The sequence below is a fragment of the Megalobrama amblycephala genome, linkage group LG18 (assembly GCF_018812025.1).
Source record: "Megalobrama amblycephala isolate DHTTF-2021 linkage group LG18, ASM1881202v1, whole genome shotgun sequence".
NCBI lineage: Eukaryota > Metazoa > Chordata > Actinopteri > Cypriniformes > Xenocyprididae > Megalobrama > Megalobrama amblycephala.
Genome location: NC_063061.1, coordinates 10008769 through 10034646, shown reverse-complemented (window position 1 = coordinate 10034646; position 25878 = coordinate 10008769). Strand labels below are relative to the sequence as shown.

At 35.6% G+C, this 25878-nt stretch overlaps 3 protein-coding genes across 4 annotated transcripts in view; 1 reads left to right on the top strand and 2 right to left on the bottom strand.

Moving 5' to 3' along the window:
* Positions 1–495: 495 nt before the first annotated feature.
* LOC125252390 (aurora kinase-like) lies at positions 496–5334 on the top strand. Its single transcript, XM_048165644.1, has 10 exons — positions 496–1323; positions 1609–1745; positions 1880–2033; positions 2290–2568; positions 2760–2854; positions 3335–3385; positions 3478–3853; positions 4053–4226; positions 4394–4482; positions 4709–5334. The coding sequence occupies exons 1-10, from the start codon at positions 1071–1073 to the stop codon at positions 4712–4714; spliced, it is 1614 nt and encodes a 537-aa protein (XP_048021601.1). The 5' UTR covers positions 496–1070; the 3' UTR covers positions 4715–5334.
* Positions 5335–11692: 6358 nt separating this feature from the next.
* Positions 11693–17382, bottom strand: il12bb (interleukin 12B, b). Its single transcript, XM_048167546.1, has 9 exons — positions 17263–17382; positions 16954–17032; positions 15657–15923; positions 14100–14205; positions 13808–13980; positions 12304–12464; positions 12081–12199; positions 11966–11999; positions 11693–11857 (listed from the first exon to the last, which is right to left on the bottom strand). Exons 2-8 carry the CDS (start codon positions 17030–17032, stop codon positions 11969–11971), a joined length of 936 nt encoding a protein of 311 aa, XP_048023503.1. The 5' UTR covers positions 17263–17382; the 3' UTR covers positions 11693–11857; positions 11966–11968.
* Positions 17383–21509: 4127 nt separating this feature from the next.
* The window catches only part of ubtd2 (ubiquitin domain containing 2), a 39610-nt gene continuing 35241 nt past the window's right edge, over positions 21510–25878 (bottom strand). The window contains exons 3-4 of one of the 2 annotated variants that reach the window (XR_007181233.1): positions 22990–23465; positions 21510–22679 (exon numbers count right to left, since the gene is read on the bottom strand). Coding sequence is in view for 1 of the 2 variants with exons in the window: in XM_048165828.1 (XP_048021785.1) it covers positions 23050–23465 (416 nt within the window). In the remaining variant the exon portion in view is untranslated. Of the gene's footprint in view, positions 23466–25878 lie in introns of both variants that reach the window. The other variant, XM_048165828.1, reaches the window with a different exon arrangement.

Below are 25878 nucleotides of genomic sequence, written 5' to 3'. Positions count from 1 at the left end.
TATGTTATTCTTCAAAAAGCATTTATCATATATCATGCTAACAAGAAGACTTGAATGAATAACTTTAAGCTTTGGAAACGCACTTTGGGACATTTCTTGGGCCTTTATGCATCTGATCAAACGTTGCGGATCCGTTTTGTAGAATACCTCAGGAGGAAAAAAGTAATGTCTATTCTCAGAACAAACATAAAACAAACGCAACAGAATTATATATAAAAGCTATTCACATGAGCACGTTTAAATTAAATTAAACACATATCTGCTGATATCGTTTTGGTCTGGAGCGAGGTTTACGTGTGAAAATAAGTGGGACAGCCAGAAATCTGCAGCGCACTGCAGTTCCATTTTTCACCACAGATTTACATTGGAAATGTGTGGGGCGCTGTAGAGCTAGGGAGGGCTCTGAGACCGGCTGCCCCACTTAGTATCATGAATACATGCCTGCCTCTTTATTTTAATATATCCTGCTCACTTTACGACTTAAATAGTATAGAAAATCTGGAAAAAATATTTGTTGCAGAATGCTGAACACATTTATAATTTATTATCAATTCAGAGGCCTATGTTTGGATGCCTCTCTTCCAGCAGCTGAATGGTTTCAGATCTCCGCCTTGTTGACGCCATATTCCAAAACTCAAGTATTTCATTTAACTCCCTAAAATTGAAAACAATGCTATTGTATGTATCGCTTTGGATGTGCAATGCTTAACTAAGCTATACTAGTATATTACAAAATTTGTGTAGGATTTTGATGAAATTTCCATTTTTTGAATGGTTGTTTTTATTGCGAAGTGAAAGGTTAAAGTGATACCTTAATTAGAAATATTTTCCTAAATATACCTATACAACAAATATAGCAAGAAGAATATAAAACAGGCCTTTTCTCAGCTGTGAGAAGAGTTCAGTCTCACGCGCATTCGATTTCGAACGCGTCTCTCAGGAATGTGATGACGCCATAATGGAATAGAGCGTTGTGTGTGCTAATTTAATTTGAGCAGCGTCAGTTTTCTCTCAGTCTTCTCGTCGCTCATTCTGCTGTATAAGAGTTACCCGAGTCAACATTTGTTATCATGGCAATGTTGAAGAGAAAACGTAGTTTTCCCGCTCAGGTGTACGACTCTTACCGCAGCACATCCTCGACGTTTAGCACCGATGCGGCTAATGACCATCATCAGCCCATTAGTGTTGTTGAGGAAAATGAGATGCCAACGAGAAAGAGGAGAAGGACGGATAGTTTTGAGAAGCTGCCGTCTCTTTATCTATGTGACTGGAGTGGCAGCTCAGCTCAAGATACCACTGTGAAATATGAGAGACGTGCTGAGGGTAAATCAATGTGCATTTGAGAATGTCATTAATTTTATGTTACAAATCCACACCTTCACACATTATATCAAAATACATCTGAAGTTTGGTCAGATTTTTTCCAAAGACATAAATATTTAAACAAGGCTTGTTTAAAAAAAAAAAAAATATATATATATATATATATATATAAGTTAAATATGTATATATAAAACATTTCAACTGAAGAATCACCAATATGATTATGCAATGTTTAATAATTATTATTGATTAAAACATGCTTTTATTCAATATCCCCTTCTTTAGATCAGAATTCTGTACGGTACAGTGTCTGTGCTCTAGAGGATCATGGTCTTCAGGAACCTCTTTCCAGTGGTCTTGAAGTTCTTCCTCCTGCAGATCAGCAGGTTCAAACCCCTCCAGCTCCAGTTCACCTCAGTCCAGTCAGTCTAAGCTACAAATGACTGATTATATATATTAATATTTGGAAGAATTTTGAGGTCAGATCTCTTCTATGTGTAATGTATGTTATAGGCACCTACATTGATACCTGTTTTTGTGTGTTGCATATAATCAGCCTGTTAGTGAGGGAAATGATAGTCAGGAGAGACAGAGGAGGAAGAGTAGTTTTGGAGAGCTGATCACTCTTCACTGGAGCTGCAGTTCAGGTCAGGGTCAGAAAGTGGAGGATCAGACCACTGCAGGCGTCACACGTGAGAGACACGCTGACGGTAAATCCAGTGACCATTTGAGAATCTATTTATAGAGCTCTGTACATCATAAAGTCTACATACATTTCTGCTAGATATGAGTGTGGAACCGAATTCATAAATTAGGTGAAATTTTTCTGTTCTTTAGGATGAAGTGTCATTTATTACAATATGCTATAAAAATCCACACCATCACGTTTGATCAAATATCAATTAAAGTTAGATCAAAATCATGATCAGATTTTTATTCCGGCACATCATGTATCTTTAAACACAGATGAAACCAAACGGACATCTCTTATCACTGGCCGAAAGAGAAAACGAAGTTCTCACAGTGCTCAGGTGTACGACTCCCATCAGAGAACAACATCTGATATTGTGGCTGAAAACCATCAGCCCGTTAGTGTTGGTGAGGACACTGAGATGCCAGTGAGAAAGAGGAGGAGGAAGAGTAGTTTTAAAGAGCTGATCACTCTTCACTGGAGCTGCAGTTCAGGTCAGGGTCAGAAAGTGGAGGATCAGACCACTGCAGGCGTCAGCGAGAGACACGCTGAGGGTAAATCCAGTGACCATTTGAGAATCTGTCTATTAGAGCGCTGTACATCATAAAGTCTACATAATGTTCAGGCATATTAATGATAACTTAAATGTTTAACATTCCCTGCTTTGGATTTCTACAGTAGATTACACTTACTGCTGTCCATGCTTGACATTTCATGTCAACTAAAATGATTCATCTTTTAACAGACGACATTCTGAGCCGTTATGAAATCGGCAGATTGCTTGGTATGGGAGGATTCGGATCCGTCTATGAAGGGAAACGCTTGAGTGATGGCCGTGAGGTATCGTAATTTTTCTACACTGTAAACCCAAATAAAATGGCAAAACTCAAGAAAAATGGAGGCAGTCTAAACAAAAACAAACATAACACTTCATTTTAGTGCCATGGGCAAAGCATGCTGGGAAATAGAAATCTCAGTCCAGTTTCAGTTAAACTTAAATTTGTCAAAATTATAAGAAATAATTTCATAAAACTCAAAAGAATGAAACAGTTCAGTTTACTTAAAATATATCAGTTCTGTGAACTTGAAAGAAAAGAAAAGTGTTAAATACTCAAAAAGTTAATTTGACGGACCTAATTTGTATAATTTAAGTTTGTCCTACTCAAATCAATTAATTATTGTGAGCGTTAGGGTTTACAATATTTAGCTAACAAATTGTTTTGTCTCTATATCCATTTCAAATCCTTTTATTGTTTATTATTTTTACTATTTAGTGCAATTGATATGTTGGAAATGTAAAAATTTTTTTTGGTTCATCAGGTGGCAGTGAAATTTTCCAGAAAGCCACGGAACATGAAATACATCTACATTGTAAGTAGGCGACACGTTTTTCCACCGTTTTCAAATTAAAATGTGTAAACACACTGACAGCACCACCTAAATCTACATGATCTTTCTTCTAGCCCGGTCATCCCACACCCCTTCCATTAGAGGTCGGCCTGTTGATGCTTGTTAACAGGGGCCCAAAAGTTCCAGAGATCATTGAGCTGCTGGACTGGCAAGACCAACCTGACCAATACATCATGGTCTTGGAGCGTCCTTCACCCTGCCAAGATCTGTGGAAGTTTAGGTTCCATGGCGGCACCATCAGTGAGGACACGGCACGTTTCATTATGAAGCAGGCAACAACGGCCGCTGACATGTGCTGTCGCCGTGGAGTTTTCCATCGTGACATAAAGCTAGAGAACTTGCTGATAAACACGGAAACACTTGAAGTCAAACTGATAGACTTCGGGTGTGGGGATCTCCTGCAGGAATCCGGATATGAAAGATTCGGTGGTATGTATTGTGCATTAGACCTGTAGTTTGGGACTTAAGTTCTAGTCACAAGTTAAATTGGTAACATTTAAAGTAAACTATATCTCACTTTTGAAGCAGCATTTTAAAAAAAATTAAATTACATCAGATTTTTTTTTTACTGAGAGAACATGCTGTAGTATTTCAAGCTTACCTATCAAACAAAATCTCCTTCCTTCAGGCACTCGAAAGTACCGTCCACCTGAGTACTTCACGGGCAAGTACCATGGTGAACCATCTACTGTGTGGTCTCTGGGAGTGGTCTTGTTCTTGCTGGTGTGTGGACACTTTCCAAAACCCAGAGACACACAGATGATTGATGACGACATCTGGTTTAAACCTGGCTTGTCAAACGGTAAGATGGCATTCATCACAACAAGATGGCTTTATAAAAGTTGGGTAATGTGGATAAATCAGAAATTTTTCCTTATTTTCTGAACATACCGTATAGAATAGTCAAATCTTACATGTTAATACAAAGTTTAAAGTAATAATCTGATGCTCTTCCATTGTTCTGCACAGAATGCTGCCACCTGATTCAATCCCTCCTGCAGGAAAACCCAAGCCGGCGGATTGAGTTGAGGGAAATCCTTCAACATGAATGGTTTAAGGTACTGAGCCTAAGATCAGCTACAAATGATTTTGAAGATAGATTCACTTTTCAAGATTTTAAAAACGTTTTCACAATTTTTTTCCCAAACAGTTTCTGTTCTTTAAGAATGTTGCCTATGTATTTGTTTTTATATTTAGTTTGTGTATTGTGAATAGAAATGTATTCTAATTGTAATGTACATAGACTATAACCTTGATTTGTTTTTGTTTTGTTTTTTTCTTCAGGAATAAGAATAAGACATGAAGAATAAGACTCGCAGAATAAGGCATGGGGAGGAATATGTAAATAGTGCAAATGAAATGGAAACTTTACCACAACAGTTCCAGAGTTCCTGAAACAAGTGGCATCCCTCCCTCCATGCCTTTATATTTTTTATTTAATCTTTGTACTTTTGACTGAATTGTTTGCTGCTGTACAAACTTGGCTGTTTTTGATAATTAAATATAATTGTTCAATAAATAATATTTTAAATAAATAATATTGGTGTACCTGTTATTGAGTAACAGTGTGTGTGTTAGTGGAGAGGATTTTTCAGCAACTTCAGTGCAGGTTACATTGACTTGACCTAGAGAATGAAAGCTCTAACAGACGCAGGTAATCACACTCTATATTCCTCTCTCTCATAATACTCTACTTTACTCTACTAAAACACTAATTACTTTATTGAAGCAGCCCAAGCTGTCATTGCTACTAGTTCTAAAGTGACATTTCACTCAGATTATACATCACAATAGGGAAGAAAAGACTTTCGCAACTTATGTTTCATGCTGACTTTAAAGCAATTTGATATGACTAACTAAATATATAATGTGTATTATTAAACTATTATGTGTATTATATTAACATTTGTCCCCCCTCCACCCCCGAAACACAATCGATTTTAAAATCAAAATATAAAAACTACGGAAGAGGATTAGGGCCAAGCAATAATAAAAAATTAAAACCATCTCGAGATTAAAGTTGTTAAATTTCGAGAAAAAAGTCGAAATAAAATTTTGAGAATAAACTCATTAAATTACGGGAAAAATGTCGTTAAATTTCGAGAAAAAAGTCGAGATAAAATGTTGAGAATAAACTCGTTAAATTACGAGAAAAAACTTTCGAGAAAAAAGTCGAGATAAAGTGTTGAGAATAAAGTCATTAAATTACGAGAAAAAAGTCGTTAAATTATGAGAAAAAACGTGTTAAATTTCGAGAAAAAAGTCGAAATAAAATTTTATGTCGACTTTTTTCTCGAAATTTAATGCGTTTTTTTTCTCGTAATTTAACGAGTTTATTCTCAACGTTTTATCTCGACTTTTTTCTCGAAATTTAACGACATTTTTCTCATAATTTAACGAATTTGTTCTCGTAATTTAACAACTTTTTTCTCGTAATTTAATTACTTTATTCTCAACATTTTATCTCAACTTTTTTCTCGAAATTTAATGAGTTTTTTCTCATAATTTAACGAGTTTATTCTCAACATTTTATCTCGACCTTTTTCTCGAAATTTATCAAGTTTTTTCTCGAAATTTAACTAGTTTATTCTCAACATTTTATTTCAACTTTTTTCTCGAAATTTAACGAGATTTTCTCGAAATTTAACAACTTTAATCTCGAGATGGTTTTTATTTTTTTATTATTGCCTGGCCCTAATCCTCTTCCGTAAAAAACACAGTAACTACAAAAAAAACAAAACATGGTTTTACTACAGTAACCATGGTTTAAATGTTGAATTTACAAAAAGCTCCCATCTTGAAGCATTGCAACTGAATTAATGCGCTTTCACATTTTATGTATGTTGTAGAAGTGTACAAAGTGTAAAAATCGTTTGAAGAACCACAAGGGACGCAATACCATAACATGAAAAGTTCAGTTAATAGCGGAAAGTTGGTTTGGTGCCAGTGTTTGAAATGAGTGCCAAACAGATGTTCATTGTTTTTTTCACCTGCCTCATTCCTGTTAGTCTACTGCACTGAACACAACTTTGCGCTGTTACTGCTTGTCTAAAGATGTAACGCCAAAGGAGAAATGTGCAGCATACCTGTTCAGGAACACACTAGCCGCTTTTCCACTGTCGGGCCAGTGCGAGCCAGGGCTAACAGCGTGCCGGGCTGGGCCTATGGCCACAGACCTTAAGCACCGAGGCCAAAATCAAGTTGCGTTTCCACTGTCGGTCCGCTAGCTCCGCAGCGCTGATCTAAAAACCACCCTTAAACACACCTCCCTTGATCAAACGTCACACAACCCAACCCATTTCAGCGTGTAGACCATCACCTGACTACGATTAGCTCCGCCTTTCACCTCGACCGCGCCTTTGGCCTGGCAGTGGAAAAGCGACTACTGTGTACCATGAAAATACAGCATGAGATTATGATTATTACTTTCAAATGTAAATGCAGATATACACCACAATGGACCCCATAACTTTAAATGTGCTGTATAACATTGCAAAATGTAAAGCAAGATCAGCCTCTTATATAGCTTGCCGTGAAATGTTACTCATAAGGAGCGCATATAGCATAAACCAAAAGCAACCAGTGGTTTAGGTAGTGGGGGTTAAGTGACAGCAACCAACTATTAAAGGATTAGTTCACTTTCAAATGAAAATTACCCCAAGCTTTTCTCAGCCTCAAGCCATTCTAGGTGTATGACTTTCTTCTTTCTGATGAACACAATCAGAGATATATTAATAAATACCCTGACGCATACGAGCTTTATAATGGCACAGAGCGGGATCAACGAGTATGAGCTGAAGAAAGTGCATCCATCCACATCCATCCATCATAAACGTGTACTCCACATGGCTCCGGGGGGTTAAAGGGTTAGTTCACCCAAAAATGAAAATAATGTCATTTATTACTTACCCTCATGCCGTTCCACACCCGTAAGACCTTCGTTAATCTTCAGAACACAACTTAAGATATTTTAGTTGAAATCCGATGGCTCCGTGAGGCCTTCATAGGGAGCAATGACATTTCCTCTCTCAAGATCCATAAAGGTACTAAAAACATTTAAATCAGTTTATGTATATTAATATTAATATTATAAAGCGAAAATAATATTTTTGGTGCGCCAAAAACAAAAACAAAATAACGACTGATATGGTAATGGCCGATTTCAAAACACTGCTTCAGGAAGCTTCGGAGCATTATGAATCAGCGTGTTGAATCAGCGGTTCGGAGCGCCAAAGTCACGTGATTTCAGCAGTTTGGCGGTTTGACACGCAATCCGAATCATGATTCGATACGCTGATTCATAACGCTCCGAAGCTTCTTGAAGCAGTGTTTTGAAATCGGCCATCACTAAATAAGTCGTTATTTTGTTCAAAAATATTCTTGTCACTTTAGAATATTAATATTGAACCACTGTACTCACAAGAACTGATTTAAATATGTTTTTAGTACATTAATGGATTTTGAGAGAGGAAATGTCATTGCTTATGTAAAAAGCTTAACTGACACAACGGCAGTTCAGTTTTTTTTCATAATTTGAAGGCGGTCTGGCAGAAGCTATATATTTTACTTTATAACCTATTAAATATGGATATTTTTCTTACACAAACGCATCGCTTCACTTCAGAAGGCCTTTATTAACCTCCTGGAGCTGTGTAGAGTATGTTTATGATGGATGGATGTGGATGGAGACACTTTCTTCACTTTCTTCTTGTTGATCCTCACTCACTGCCTTTATAAAGCTCAGATGAGTCAGGATATTCATTAATATTTCTCTGAATGTGTTTATGCTGCAAAGGCAGCAATAAAAATTGCCGAAACAAAAATGGGAATATTCCTTTTACTCCCCTCACTGCAGAGCCCTCTTATGAGGCCTTTAAGGCATCCTCTTCCCGCTGCTGAGGTTGCCATTTTTCTACTGGAGAATATTCATAAGGGTAGGTGTTCACAAAACCATTTCCCTTTTCTACACACTCACCGGGGTGAAGACAGCAGTCACATTCATATTGCCATTAAACTGTGTGCTGTCTTTTGGCATTGGTCTGGCAACAGCATCAAAAGCACTTACAACTGCAAAAAATCTACTAGTGCGAATCTCATCACCATCAATCCACTGTAGTCCTGTCTCTTTTAAAACTTCCATCTCTTCAACACATGGATTTAAAAAGGTCTCAATGACTGGCTTTGACTTGCCAAACCATAGTGAGGACAGCAGGATATGTTCTTTTCTCATAGCTGGTGGCAGCTCATTGATTGTTACTTGTACTGGCCAGAGGGATCACTGAGATGTTTCAAAGATGGGAATTTCATCACAATTCCACAGTCAAATCCCACTGGCCAAATGTTTTGTTCTGAATGTGATCTCTCATGACGTCACCATCAAAAATGTCACGAATTGTGTCATCCCATACCAATTCAGCTTTATTTATTGGCTGTTGGGAGTTCTTTTTCAGACTTTCAAGGACATCTTTCAATGAGGAAGACAATGGCAAATAGATCATGAATGATCCACTTTTAAGATTAGAGGCAAGATCAAAAGGAAGATCACAATGAGGACATTTGGTGAATAATGTTACTTCCTTACAAATGTATCCTTTGCATTACTCACAGTAAAAATGAATTTCAAACTGATTTGTAATGGATAAAAAGTACTTATCAAATAGGTACTTTGTGGCTGAAAGAATACTAGATGTGCAGCCATGACAGGAAATCTTTCAGACTCTCTCCACTTATTTTATGATGGAGGACAAATGTGAGAATCATTAAAATAGTGCCTTGTGACATCACTTCCTGAAAAACCATGGTTAAACTGTAATACAACCATAGTTAATTTGTGATACTCGAACCATGGTTTTTAAAACCATGGTTTGCACCAAAAAATCCCGGTTAATTTTCATAAGGGTATCAACTAACATGATCATTATTAAAGGTGTTTAAATGACAAAACACATTTGCTTCCACATATCTGACAATCGGAATATATCATATAATTCATGATATAGTAAAAAGTTTGTAAATAAACTAGCGCTTTGAACGAATTGGTTGAAGGATTAAACTCACTAATTAAGCAAGGGACACTGTACAAATTGTGAATAAAAAAGGAATGCAATAATTTACAAATCTCATAAACTTATATTTTGTTCACAATAGAATATAGATAATATAATAATATCATATTATGTCATGCCAAATATTGGCTCATTTTGGATTTCATGAGAGCTACACATTCCGAAAAGGTTGGGACAGGTAGCAATAAGAGGCCGGAAAAGTTAAATGTACATATAAGGAACAGCTGGAGGACCAATTTGCAACTTATTAGGTCAATTGGCAACATGATTGGGTATAAAAAGAGCCTCTCAGAGTGGCAGTGTCTCTCAGAAGTCAAGATGGGCAGAGGATCACCAATTCTCCCAATGCTGCAGCGAAAAATAGTGAAGCAATATCAGAAAGGAGTTTCTCAGAGAAAAATTGCAAAGAGTTTGAAGTTATCATCATCTACAGTGCATAATATCATCCAAAGATTCAGAGAATCTGGAACAATCTCTGTGTTTAAGGGTCAAGGCCGGAAAACCATACTGGATGCCCGTGATCTTCGGGCCCTTAGACGGCACTGCATCACATACAGGAATGCTACTGTAATGGAAATCACAACATGGGCTCAGGAATACTTCCAGAAACATTGTTGGTGAACACAATCCACCGTGCCATTCGCCGTTGCCGGCTAAAACTCTATAGGTCAAAAAAGAAGCCATATCTAAACATGATCCAGAAGCGCAGGTGTTTTCTCTGGGCCAAGGCTCATTTAAAATGGACTGTGGCAAAGTGGAAAACTGTTCTGTGGTCAGACGAATCAAAATTTGAAGTTCTTTTTGGAAAACTGGGACACCATGTCATCCGGATTAAAGAGGACAAGGACAAACCAAGTTGTTATCAGTGCTCAGTTCAGAAGCCTGCATCTCTGATGGTATGGGGTTGCATGAGTGCATGTGGCATGGGCAGCTTACACATCTGGAAAGGCACCATCAATGCTGAAAGGTATATCCAAGTTCTAGAACAACATATGCTCCCATCCAGATGTCGTCTCTTTCAGGGAAGACCTTGCATTTTCCAACATGACAATGTCAGACCACATACTGCATCAATTGTAACATAATGGCTGCGTAGAAGAAGCATCCGGGTACTGAAATGGCCAGCCTGCAGTCCAGATCTTTCACCCTTAGAAAACATTTGGCGCAGCATGATAAAGAGGAAGATGCGACAAAGAAGACCTAAGACAGTTGAGCAACTAGAAGCCTGTATTAGACAAGAATGGGACAACATTCCTATTCCTAAACTTGAGCAACTTGTCTCCTCAGTCCCCAGACGTTTGCAGACTGTTATAAAAAGAAGAGGGGATGCCACACAGTGGTAAACATGGCCTTGTCCCAACTTTTTTGAGATGTGTTGATGCCATGAAATTTAAAATCAACTTATTTTTCCCTTAAAATGATACATTTTCTCAGTTTAAACGTTTGATATGTCATCTATGTTGTATTCTGAATAAAATATTAAATTTTAAACTTCCACATCATTGCATTCTGTTTTTATTCACAATTTGTAGTGTCCCAACTTTTTTGGAATCGGGTTTGTACAAGTTTCACTTTTTGAATGGAATTAGTGAAATAAATCAACTTTTTGATGAAATTCTAATTATATGACCAGCACCTGTAATCCATTTACCGCTGAATCAGTCAAAGTAAAGTTATTGCGGCATTAGATGGCAGCAAAGACAGTCTTTATGAGTGAGTAGCAAAGACTTTTATATTGAAAGGGACTGAAACAAGGTTGTAAACAAGGACGTTGTTTTCACTTTAAACAATACCTTTATAAGATGCAACCTACAAATGCATTGACTAGCCCTGTCATGGGAAATCTCCTTAACTGTTAAAAGGATAAAGACAAAGATATCGCTTTCCTCAGCAGACATTCAAACTAATTTTGTGATTATGACTATAAGATTGACCTGAAGAATATCAGCTAAATGCAGGTAATGCATTTCTCTCACTAATACAATAAGCTTCAATGAAGCGTTCCTTCGTTGCAAGTGCTGATATAGAGACATATCGCATGGCAACTTGTGTGATTGCTCATTTATTATTATATTATATTATATTGGAAACACATTATATATGAGTAAGATAAATAACACAGGCAGGAATGACACTCCCTGACTAACACAAACCCCATTAAATAACACTATAAAATGAAATAAAATATAGAAAAAACATGAAATCCAAAGCCATAGTGTATTTTTAATTATCTGGAAAAGTATCGCACAAATACATTTTAACGTGGCATATATTAATAACATAAAATGTATATAAATATTAATAGCTGCAATATTTTGTCAGGAATAGGAGGCAGATTGTCAAGCAGAGTGGTGTGTTCCCTTGAGACCTGCATTCATAAAACAAAGAATAGAAAAATGTCAAAATAACAGCACCAGGATAATATAACATCAACTAAAAATGATCAATATGGTCATTAAAGCAAAAATCAACACACCTTTTATTGTTCCGAGGTGTGCCGGTGTTTTCTCCTGTTACAAAATAGATGCAGAATGTAAAGCTGAATATTTTCATAAAATATACAATAATACTGTAGTTCAAACTGTACTTACTTATGATGGTGACTCCAGTCACTCCAGACTTTATTAGTTAGTGGGTCCTGAGCTCGGATGCAGAAAGTATATGGTCTTTTGATGTTCACCTTGTATTGTGTCTCGTTGGTTTCCATTTTCTATATTACCAGAAATGAACACCGTTAATATTTAGATCCTAATAAACTGATCTTGAAAATAATAATAAAAAAAATAATAAAAAAAATCAAGGAAAGTGGCTTACTTCAACTCGACTTCCTGTGTAATCACAGTCATGACTGTTGGGAACCACTTTCACCTCATAGGAGAGAAGAAAGAAACTGCAGGGGAAACTCCACGTCTTAGGGGGGCACCACTCAAATTCATCATCTTCGATCTTGGTGATGTTAAGTTTATCTGGTTTGACTGAGAGTTTGATTTGATGTGGTTAGAGTTAGGGCAGAAATAATGGTTTAATGGAAATCAGCAGTCTAGTACAGTGGTTCTCAACCAGGGGACCAGGACAAACTAGGGGCTTCAAGATTACTTAAAATGATTTATCTGGAAGGGATATACATTTTTGAGTTAAAAAGAGTAAGAATCCTGGAAAACTTTTGGAATTCTGAAATGTAATTATTTTTCTGTGCCCATATATTGTGAAAAATTGGGGGCCTTGGGGTCAAAAAGGTTGATAACCACTGGCCTAGTATTACTTAACTGTTACTAACGCCTTTGGCTTGCTTAGTTGGGGACACTTGACATTTGACTTGACATTTGATATTCAACAGTGCTTTGATCTGCCTGCATTGACACTATTCTTTAAGAGCTGCTGTGCAGGCAAAATAATGTACCAGTTATCACTGTAAAGCTGCTTTGACACAATCTACATTGCAAAAAGCGCTATATAAATAAAGGTGACTTGACTTGACTTGACGACTAACAAATTGATCATTTTATAAATAACTAGTTCATACTCTTGTGGCAAAAGAGGTGCGCTTAATTCTATTGAATGTGTAGTGTACTTCAAATCTTAAAGGTATTTTTTAAAAACTGTATTGCAGTTTCTTCATTTTCATGACAGTTTCTTAATATACTTAATGTGCACTTTTTAAAAAGTGCACCTTGACAAAATTAATAAACAAAGTTTAACATTAAAGTACATTTTAAATCATTATGTGTTAATAAATGTTGACTAACATACTAAAGCACATGTTAAGTACTTGATTATAATTTGTACTGTTATTTGATATTACATACATAATATAATTTAAATGTATTAAATTGCAGCTTCATTACAAATATGTGTAATTACCAATATATTTAAAAACATGACATGCAAGTTAATAGAAATTACATTAAAGTAACTTTAGTTTACCATAAGTAAAGAAAATATAATTATAAAGATTACATATAAAATCATACTTAAGTGGGTCAAAAGCCCTTGTAAGTTTAACTAATTGCATTTATTAAAAATGTAAACTAAAATACATTTCCATTTGAATGTAAACGTGCAATTAAGTGTTGAAATATTAGATTCAGTTAACACTTATTATTTCTGTAATAAATACTCGTTTCAATGAAGAGTATGCTGAACTGTACTGAACTACACATACTGCCCACAAAATTGGTCAGTTGAGCTACAATTGTTGTTACGTATCATATATTTGTGTTCATATAAATTATGGGTCCACAGTAAATGTAAACAGCATGGATCCCAAATCTGAAGTCCATTACATGTAGTGACCACCCGGGGGCACAAAAGCTCTTACCAATGTCTCGGATGAAGAAAGTCCTCTGGTGTTCCTCCAGCCTATACAGGTTTCTGACGAACAGAGTGAGATTGATGCTCCTAGGCTCTTCGGAGTAAGGACAGTATTCCTTGTCAATACAAGTCAGTCCAGAGATATCCGAGTCCAGAGTGCAGTTGATGAGGCTAGAGTTCCTGCAGAAACACATGCCCAGTTTAGCTTTGATTTGCTCTTTCAACATAAGCCTAATTAAATCGATTATTCGGTCTTGATAAATAATTAATCCAGAAGAAGAATAATTCTGAATCATTACCGTATTGCTGTGAAATATACCACGGCTCTTTTGTTCCGTTCCTGATGCCACTTCCAAGAGCAATGAAACTGTCCATTATAGTTTCTCGCAGTGCAAGAAACAAATTCTAGACAGACAAAAAAAATTGAGCAGTTTTATTCAAGTCCAATACAGTGAGAAATACTGATAAAATGTTTCACATTCATGTTTATGTTACACAAATCATATGTAAAGTTAATTTTTACATATCTAGAAAATGTCAACAGGCAGAAAAAAATGTTATATAAACCAGGCGAATAATATATAAACAAACCCCTTCGTAAAAAGCTTCAGAATATAGATACATAGGAATAAATCTGGAAAGTTTGGTGTTTTTAAAAGCTACTGAAGTGGAGATTTTGTACAGACATAAACAGATAAAGTGCAATAAACACTTCTTTCCACAAGTCTGAAAGAAGACATGTTATGGAAGCAAAATAACTCAATAACGCCTAATTTACAATTTGTTCAGACGCTTTCAAAGATGCGAGCTCCAGGCCGTCAGCGGCTGTTCAGCGCTCATGTACCCGCAGAGAACAGCTTAATCTCAGCCAGTCCTGTGGGTATTTGCCGCTGGCTCTTATGTAAATAGTGGTTAAACGAGATATAATTCATTTGGGGTATATCAAAAGGGCAATCTTTGGTCTTATTAATTTATTACTTTTTCCAGAGCAAAGCTTTATATTTAGGCTATATTTAACTTAAATCCTGTACTAGAGCACTACTTTTGTATGTTTGACTGAATTGTTTGCTTGTCTTTATTTATTTGATTGTGTTTATTGTTTGCTTGTGTTTATGTCTTTTATAATGGCTATTGTTAATTTAAATATTGCTGTTCAATAAATATTATTTTATATAAATGCCGTATATTGCCGTAGAAAGGGTTCGTCAATAGTATCAGTGAAATTTACATTATTACGCCATTAGATGGCGGCAAAGACTCTCTTTAAGAGTGAGTCAGAACAAGGAGGTTTGTTTCTGTGGGAAATCCCCTTAACATTTAAAAGGACAAAGATATCCCTTTCCTCATCGGACATTCAAACAGATTTTTTATGATGGATATAATATTATGGACATCGACCTGAAGAATGAATGCTATATCAGATGCAGGTAATACACTCCTTTAGTCGATCTCTCTCTCATAATACCATACTCTACTCAACAAAATACAGTAAGCTTCGATGAAGCGACTCAATTAGTCCTTCGTTACTAATTCTAAAATGATTCTAAAACATTTTAGAATTAAAAGGCTCAACTGTTAAACTGTCAACTTGAGATTTGAATCTGTGGCGGAAGGAAGTGGTGCTGCACAAATGAGGGTTTTAAAGACACTGTTGTTATTTATTTACACACTCATGCCTTAGAACTGTTGTATAAATGCAATATCACACTCGTCGCCGTGCGATATGGCTGTATATCAGCACACTGTGATTAGCTATGGTCGAACCACAGCTGTGCTGATATACAGCCATATAGCCATGTTTCCTTCCAGTACTTTTGCGAATACACTATGAACACAGACATATTCTTCCTATTTACCTCCATCACTGGATTTTGTAAGAACTCCTCCTTTAGGAAACTTGACTGGATGGACCAGTAATAGTGTGTGATTCAGGAGATCTCCATTTGCTCTGTGACATGTGAAGTTTCCGCCACGCAGCCCATCTATCGTAACAGTGATGCGGTTTCCTGTCTCGGAGATGCTTTCCCCATTCCTCTCCCAGTGAATCTGCTGTCCTTCATATTGCTCTCCACAATGCAGTGACACCTCCAAGCTGGACAGATCTGACACTTCCAGAACCTCAACTGCAACAGAAAAGCTCATTCATCAGACTTGCCACTGGATTTCATGACACATTAAAGGATCTACTTTCAAAAATTAAATAATTCAGCAAGGTCGCATTAAATTGATCTTTTTTTTTTTTTTTTTACATTTATTATTTATAATGTTTATACAAAAAATATATATTTTTTAATTATTTTTGTTCATCAATGAATATATCACAGTTTCCAATGAAATATTAAGAGGAACAACTGTTTTCAAGAAACAACGAGAAATTTTTTGTGCACCAAATCAGCATATTAGAATGATTTCTGAAGGATCATGTGACTGCACTGTCACACACACAAAAAACATTTTCTTTTGTCAAGTCAACTTAGATAATTAATGTGGTTCATATAACATAATATTTTAAGTTTCTTTTGATTAAATCAATCGCCTTCATTGTATTAACTCAAATTTTTAATTTCAATGAACTCAATTTTAAGACAACAAGGTAACTTACTTTTTTAAGTTAAACCAACATTTTTACAGTGTGGTGTAATGATGCTGAAAATTCAGCATTTTCATCACAAGAATAAATTACATTTTAAAATATATTCAAATAGAAAACAGTAAAATTTAATTGTAAAAATATTTCACAATTTATTACAGTTTTTACTGTATTTTTTTTTTTTTAATCAAATAAACAGCCCTGGGAAACATTAATGGTAACACTTTATTTTGATGGTCTAAAGGGGACCATCAAAATAAAGTTGCCATTATGTTCACCAGGGCTGTTTATTTGATTTAAAAAAAAATGATTTATTTGAACATATTTTAAAACATCTATTTTAAAATATCAATTTTTTGGTAACATCTTTATTTTGATGCTCACCAAGAGACATTCTAATGACTATAAGTAACTTTGCAAGTACATGTCAACTTATTCTACTAACCCTACCCCTAACAGTCTACTAATACACTACTAATACTTTAATGAGAGTTAGCTGACATGTAGCAAACATTGCGTATAATCAACAGAATGAGAATCAATGAGATTTAAGCAATAGTCACCATTTGGCTTGAGGAACCTCAGTGAAGTGCTGCCTGCCAACTGAAGGACAGCTTGCAGAATATAGACAATCTTGTTCATCTAAAAAATAAAGGAAAATGAATTGTTAATATTATTATTGTGTACATTTTGAAAAAGTTGATGTTAATATAGAAGTAAATATCAATTAAGTTAAGTTAGTAACGGCGAAATCATAAACAGTGTTTAATAAACATTCTCAAAAATAATGTTCTTATAATGTCTAAATAATAGCCCACACTGCTGTGCATATAAGCAGCCCAGATGTGAAGGATACCTTATTTGAATCTTACCTTGAACTGAATGAGTTGTGGTGACTCTTTTCCCTTTCACTGAAGTCGTTTTGAACCTGAGCAGCATTTATATATGTATGTTACACAGAAGTGTGAATTCCAGCAAACAGAAGTGAGAAGCGCTAAACAAAGGGATGTGGGAACCAAAGTGGTGAATCCATTTTTTCGGGATTTCCATGTAGGGGCTTGTACACACACACACACACACACACACACACACGTGTGATTACATATACTGTATATATATTATTTTATTGTAATTTATAAATATACAATTTTGTAAGAAAGGCATCAATATGAGCTTTACATTACACATACTTAGATGTGTGTGTGTGTGTGTGTGTGTGTGTGTGTGTGTGTGTGTGTGTGTGTGTGTATATATAGTTAGAAATATTTTTTAGATATGAAAGGCTTCAATATGGGATCATATGGTCATTTATAAATATATAGTAAGTTAGAAATATATAATTACCTATTTTCTTTACATATATGAAAGGCATCAATATGGGAGTATATGATAATTTATAAATATATAGTTACATATTTTTAACACATGAATGGCATCAATATGAGAGCATATATTTATAAATTACTATATGCTCTCATATTGATGCCTTTCATATAATTATGTGTGTGTAATTATACGTTTATAAATTACAATATATTTATAAATGACTGTGTTTTTACATACTTATTATTTACATAATTACATATTTTTAACATGAATTGCATCAATATGGGAGCATATAGTAATTAAAAAATTATTATTAACATATATGAATGGCATCAATATGAGAACATATAGAAATTTATAAATATATATATCGTAATTTAAAAATATTTCATTATATTTTTAACCTATGAATTGCATAAATATGGGAGCATAGTAATTTATAAATATATAACTACAAATTTTTAACATATGAATGGCAACAGTATGGCCCTTACATTTCTTCAGGTGAAGTTAATGGTGAAAATGAATTAGGTTCACTGCTGCCAAATGCAAATGTAGAGCGTGTCAATTTGAACATAATCGTAACATGAAGATATGTTACGATTATGCGATTAGGCAGTAGTAGCACTTGTTCAGATATTACACCACAGTCTCTGTCTTAGTGTGAGTTACACATTTGAGTGATGTGTAAAAGCGCTGACCACTAGAGAAAGTGTGTACCTTTATCCACGTAGTGTTCATCGACCACAAACCAAACTACAGAACAGAAGAATGGAATGGAAGGGAATTCCAAGGTCCTCAATATAATGACTATACAACAATGACAATGCATAACGGTGTGATAAAGGCACATTGAAACATTTGAAACTAAAGCCACAAAACCTCTATGTATTTTTATGACATGATAAAGTAGGTCGAACATTACATGGTTGCATAGTTTGTAAATAAATTTAAATGGGTAAATTGTTGAACATCCGCATTAAAATTTTCTAGAGTGGTCACAATTGCTCTAACATCCACTCAAATCCTGCCTCCAAATCAATAATGTTCATGCTGATAATGAGGAGGAAGTTTATGTGATGCTTCAGTACCATAAATGTATCCGCAATAAAGATTTCTTTTCAAACCATTGGTTAAAATGTATTACACATTACCGGCATTGCCATTCTTGTGTATAGTTCCACAGTTCCTCTAATATGATAACCTAAAAACCAAGTTTATTAATTATTAACAGCAACACATCTATAAAAACCTCTAAAGCTTTCATAACTTGCAAAGTAATAAAGGAGAGGGGAAAAATCAGTCCTCTCAGGAAATAAAGAAAATCCAGGGTGAAGTGCGACTTCCCCATCTTAACACAAAGGACTCTTTGAATGGGCTGAATAAAGCACATATTTAACTGAAAGCTATTTTTTAACTGAATAAAGCACATATTTTACTTGATTTAGAGCTGAGGCTCGCACAGGCGGTCACACGTCTCCTCAGAAATCCAAGCCAACAGTCTTATTAAACATGAAATGTTATTCATATTTAATAAAAACTTAATTTTGAGTATAGTTACCCTTAGTAGCATAAGCTTCAACTTTGCTGACACTGGATCAAATAAATAGGCTTTATACCTAGAAGTGGTTATTACCAATAATTCATTAATAGAAATATCAAACCAAGAGGCATCAGCAAACAGTTAAATATAAATAAATAAATTTTAGTATTTAAAACTTTTTTTTAAAAATATGAAATATTGCTTCAAATACATATTTCATTATTCTATTAAAATTCATATATGTGCACACACATTTTAAAAATATAATACATTTTATACACTACCGTGTAAAAGTTTGGGGTAGGTAAGATTTTATTTTATTTTATGAAAGAAATTGATACTTTTATTGAGCAAGGATGCATAAAAATTGACCGTAGATTCAGAAATTCAGCTTTGCCATCAGGAACAAAAATTGCAATCACAGGAACATTGTAAAATATAATAATATTAAAAATAATAAAAAATATTTTTTGTTTAAAATTGTAATAACATTTCACAATATTATCATTTTTACTGGCTTTTAGTGTGTTTTTTTTTTAATAAAATAAATAGTCGTTGTGAGCATTAGAGAATTATTTCATTAAAAAAATTAAACATTAATGTAAACATTAAAACATTTTTTACCAACCCCAAAGTTTTTAATTGTAGTGTATATACAGTCATGGCCAAAGATCAAAGATGGTTGTAAAAATGAATCTGAATAGTTTATCCTTTTGATCTTTCATTCATTCATTCATTCAAAAAAAAAAATCTAAAATCTAAACTTTCACAGTAGTAAAAAAATTTTAAAATGTATGTATGTGTGTGGGTGGGTGTGTGTGTGTGTGTGTGTGTGTGTGTGTGGGGGGGGGGGGGTCACATTATGAAATAAATGTTTGAATAAATGAAATAAGTGAATTGGCCTCAATTATTAGCATCTATTAGCATCAATAGAGTAAAATATCTCTGTAGTATATTCCCATTCATGACTTCTTGTTTCACAGAAGTATAAATATGAGGAAACACATAGGCCAAATTCCCTCAATCATTCATTAAAACAGGTAAAACCAAAGATGTGCAGATGTGCAGAAAAGATTGTTGAGCTTCACAAAATATAAAGTGGCTATAAAAAAATACCTAAAGCACTGAAAATCGCCATTTCCACCATCAGGGCAATAATTAAGAAGTTCCAATCAACTAAAGATGTTACAAATCTCTAATGTGAAGTGAGGAGGAGAGTTTGAGTGGGCAAAGACTCTCCAAGGATCACAGCTGGAGAATTGCAGAGATTAGTTGAGTCTTGAGTCTCGGAAAGCCTAAAAAAATATATCAAACAGCACCTACATCACCAAAAGTTGTTTGGGAGGGTTTCAAGAAAAATCCTCTGCTCTCATCTAAAAACAATCTCCAGCATATTCAGTTGTCAGACAAGACTGGAACTTCAAACGGGACCGGCTTCTGTGGTCAGATGAAACTAAAAAATTAGCTTTTTGGCAGCAAACCCACCAGATGGGTTTGGTGCAAACAGGGATAAAATGTACCCCATGCCCACGGTTAAATATTCTGCTGGATCTTTAATCTTTTGGGCCTATTTTTCTGCTGGAAGTCCGGACATCTTGTTCAGATACATGGTATCATGGATTCTATCAAATACTAACAGATAAAAAAAAAAAAAAAAAATCAAAACCTGACCACTTCTGCTAGAAATCTTTTAAGGGCCGTGGTTGGATCTTTCATCAGGACAATGATCCAAAACAAACATCAAAATCAAAGCATAAATGTGTCACTGAGCACAAAATGAAGCTTCTGCTATGGCCGTCCCAGTCCCCTGACCTGAACCGTAAAGAAAATGAGTGGAGTGAACTGAAGACGAGATGCACCAACATGGATCTGTGAATCTGAAGGATCTGTTGAGATTCTGTATGAAGGAATGGTTTCTGATCTCTTGTCAGGTGTTCTCCAAACTCATCAGGCATTATAGAAGAAGACTCAGAGCTGTTATCTTGGCAAAAGGAGGTTGCAAAAAGTTTTTAATAAAAGGGTGCCAATAATTGTGGAAAAACATTTGGAGAAAAACATTTATTTCATAATGTGATTTTCCCCCCACTTTCAATTCTTTTACTTCAAATGAAAATTTTAGATTTTTGAGAATTTTTTGAATGAAAGATCAAAAGGATAAACAATGCAGATTTATTTTTACAGCAATCTTTGATGACTATATTTTAAATATATTTAATAACAATACTGTAACAAAATCAGACACAGCAATACTGAGGTGTACAAATGTTTCATCATCTTTTAATTAAAAACGCATTCTTTATCATTAAAATATGCAACTGTTTTGAAATTCTCTTTCATCAGGACAAAGTCTTGAATCCATTTAAAAACACTTAAGAGTTCTGTGCTAGCGGTTAGCACACGTGCTACGACATATTGAGCTGTGCAGCTCATTTGAGTCTGACTCCCGTCAATTCCCATTTCCTGTCCTACTATCCCTCTCAACATAAAGGCCAAAACATGAAATAATAAAAGAAAACATGTATACAGAGTACTTTGTGAGAATGTCTTCTTTCAGCTACATTCAGAGCTACATTCGTGTCCTCCCCAGCCATATTTGTTCCAACCCCACCTTTCCTGGCGTGGAAATATGCAGCCATACCGATTTCTTCTCCTTCTATTAAATCACTTGCTCATAGCTTCCCCGTTCACGCGTATACACACTCTTATTACATGATTACCCCCTTCTCACCCTTTTATATCCTCGGGATGCGTGAGGCAAAGCGTAGCGCCATGGCCGAGCTGAATAAATTCTTAAAAGCGCCTCGAATTACTAGGAATTCGAATGGTTGCGCAGGTAATGACTAAAATCTTCTCTCCATACCAATTTCACACTTCTGTGCAGACAGTTTGACAGGGAGTGAGAAAGTCAAATATGCTTGGTGAAGGATATCGATCGTAATATCACTCTGAACAAAGCTATCTGCAAAATATGATGACCGCCAACAAGTAAAAACACATGTTCCAAAATGAGACAAATGTCAAACAGCTGATCTACTAGTGTATTTGACTGAAAATCTTCCCCTCTTTTGAAACAAAAGAATTAAACGAATGCTGTTTAAAGAATTTATGTAGTCGAAAGGTTTTCTGATGAAGAACAAGGATCGAATATGGTGAGGAATAAATTGGGGGGGGGGGAACTATCATTGTTTTTTGCAACATGTAACAAGCCTCCTCTTCTTAAAAATCTTTATATATTTTTGGTTACAGAGTTTCTAATAAAAACAAAAATTAAGAAAAGAGTCCAACAAGTGATTCTCCTGTTGCTGAAAGCCAATAGCAGTTTATAAAGTCCAATTGGCCCCAAGTGTCTCCGTTTCAGAATTCAAGTTCTGACAGACACAGGTAGGTCCACACTTCTGGTCTGCCTTGCAGACATATGCTCTGGTAACAAGAAAAGAAGAACAGAATATGAAGAGTATAACTCCATAATCTTGAAAGATAACAAAGCATTATTAAGTTTCCCTTGCCAAAACCATACTCATTGGACCTCTATTGGTCAATTCAGGGCTCCCGTTTTCTAGACCTGAGACTTTTAACCAGAAAATCTGAAGCTCAACTCCCTTAGAAGAGCTGTAAGTCAAAGGCAGTGTGTTATTTAAAGGGAGAAGCCTCTAGAGATGTTCACTCTAGACTCAAACGGCCAATCCCGAATCGTAGAAATCTTCTAAAAGATCTTGCAGCCCACGCTCACCATTAGTGATGTCCTCTCACATACACACTTGGTGTGCCGGTTAAAATCCCCAACGAGGCATTAGTTTTCCACAGGCGTGGGGTTCTGCGGCAGTGGTGGGGTTGTGGGAGGCTGGCTGACGATCACTTGGACGACATAGTCTCTGGAGATCTTCAGTTCTTCCAGCTTCATCTTGTCGGTGAGCGGTCGGCCTGAGAAGAACCAGCGCTGGCTGGTGGCCGCCACGCCCTCCTGGGTCTGCAGACGGCGCTTCATCTGCTGGACGTTGTCGCTGGTGCGGACAGCCAGGCGTAGATCGCGGCCCGTGGAAAGCCGGAGACGCAACTGGCACTCCTGGCCCTCGCTAGCTGGAGCTTCTGGGACCTCAATGGTCTCCGACTCGCTCTTTTCCTCGATCATGTTGACGGGAGGGGAGAGGCAGTAGACGGGCAGCTGGTAGCGGTTCCCCAGCTCATCATAGCATTCAGTCAGAGCGCCTGTAGATGACACAGAAAGATGCTTTAAATAAGCCACATTTAGTCCCTCTTTGCTGACTTGTCTAATGTTTTAAAACAGGAGACCATAATATTCTAATACAGAATCTACATTAGTCTAATATATAGTTAAAGGATTAGTCCACTTCCAAATAAAATTTTCCTCATAATTTGATCATCCCCATGTCATTCGAGATGTTCATGTCTTTCTTTCGTCAGTCGAAAAGAAATGAAGGTTTTTTGATTATTAGGATTATTCTCCTTATGGCGGACTTCAATGGCCTCCAAACGGTTGAAGGTCAAAATTACAGTTTCAGTGCAGCTTCAAAGGGCTTTAAACGATACCAGATGAGGAATACGGATCTTATCTAGTGAAACGATCGGTATTTTTCAAAAAGCTTATGCTTTATGTCCTATGCCTTCCCTATTCAACTTACGGAGCGAACGCGGCGCCAGTTCCGTTTTTTCCGAAAGTAGAATAGGGAAGGCATAGGACATACAGCTTAAGCTTTTTGAAAAATACGGAAAGCAGAAGCACATGCAAGGCAATCGTTTGTGTTTATAAAGCATATACAGTTGTATTTTTTTTTCAAAAATGACCAATCGTTTGGCTAGATAAGACCCTTATTAGTCGTCTGGTATCGTTTAAAGCCCTTTGAAGCGGCACTGAAACTGTAATTTTGACCTTCAACCGTTTGGAGTCCATTGAAGTCCACTATAAAGGAGAATAATCCTGGAATGTTTTCATCAAAAACTTTAGTTTTTTTTCAACTCAAGAAAGAAAGACACGAACATCTTGGATGACATGGGGGTGAGTAAATTATCAGGAAAAATTTATAACTAATCCTTTAAATCCAAAAGTTTGAGATCACACTGAAAATCTGGAATTTATACCTGGAAATAAACAGTGTTAGGATTTTGAAAAATAAAACAAATAAACGTGATGCAAAATGAATAAAATCAAGAAATATTTAAGGTTCTGCACTATTTTAGGATATTATTCAAATGAGCAAATTTATGAAATTGATTATCAACCCCTTTGTATGAAATGTCAGATTTCCTTGTATCCATCGAAGCACAAGATAATATGCTTTGAATCGTTCTCAAATTATCAAACAATCTTGGGTCCTTCTGTCAATAGATAAGATAAACAGAATAACAGGGTACCACAAGGTTCAGTCCTGGGCCCATATTTATTTTCTATAACCAAACACAACTTTACGTTTTGTTAATTTTGCTTTAGTTTGGTGATATGGTTATCAATTATTGTGCGTCCATGATCAACAAGGCCATTAAGTACTTACAAAATAAGTTTTATAAAACAAAAGTGTCTTACAAACACCACAGTATGTAACTCAAAGGTGACAGAGGCGAGGAAAATTCCCTAAGATGTTCAAGAAGATGGGAAGAAACCTTGGGAGGAACTAAGACTAAGATGGAACTAAGATGGGGAAGCCCTCCTCCTTGGATTGGCACAAATTTAAACTAATTTCTAAAAGGCATACACATGTTAATGCAAACAAAGAATTAAATTATGATAAAATATATTATTATTCTATTAAAATAATATTTTAAGAACCATCAGAAATCCTCTATGCTCTCAATTCTGTAGGAAACTTATTATTTGGTACTGGTATTAGGTTTGTTTTGAAATCCTACAAATCCTACTAATAAAATAACCAAAGAAACACATCACATGATGAGCATTCCCATGACACAGTGAATGACTGTGGATCTGTCACCAAAGAGGAAGTAGGAGTAATGAATCAATGACAATGGGACAGAGTTCACACCAGAGTAACAATACAATTACGTCACTATTCTTCCAAAGAGGAAGCAAGTCATTTTAATCATAATGAGATACACCTCTATGGAATTCAGAGAAAATTACTATGTACTACTCATACTATCACGATGACGCAAGTAAGTTTTGTTTTTAAGGATTGTTTGTTGTATCAGTAATGAAAAGATTGGATTATTCGCTTGAAACTTTCTGGTGAAACTCTTTCCTGCCCGTCAGATCAAAGCACTTCTGATGAACCCAGAATAAAAATAAAAGGAACAGTTCAATCAGTTTCATTTAGAAATCTATTTCATCCATGGTTAAAAAAAAAAAAAGAAAAAAAAAAAGAAGGATGCAGTTCATACAAATGTACTATTATCCTTTCCGTCCTGTGAATTTCCTTCAGAAATGAAGTCTTTATTCATTGCAGCTTAGCTCTAATTCTCCTTGGCACTTTCATGAAAGTTGATGGCAGAAATAGCGCTCAGATTTTGTGAATGAATTTGTTGATCCAGCTCACAAAACCAGCCTGAATGGTTTGTTCCCAAATTAGAGTTTAATTCAATGTGTCTGGTTGCAGCTGTTAACAACTCACAGGATGGGGAACAATATCAGAGAATAAACTTTGGTTCG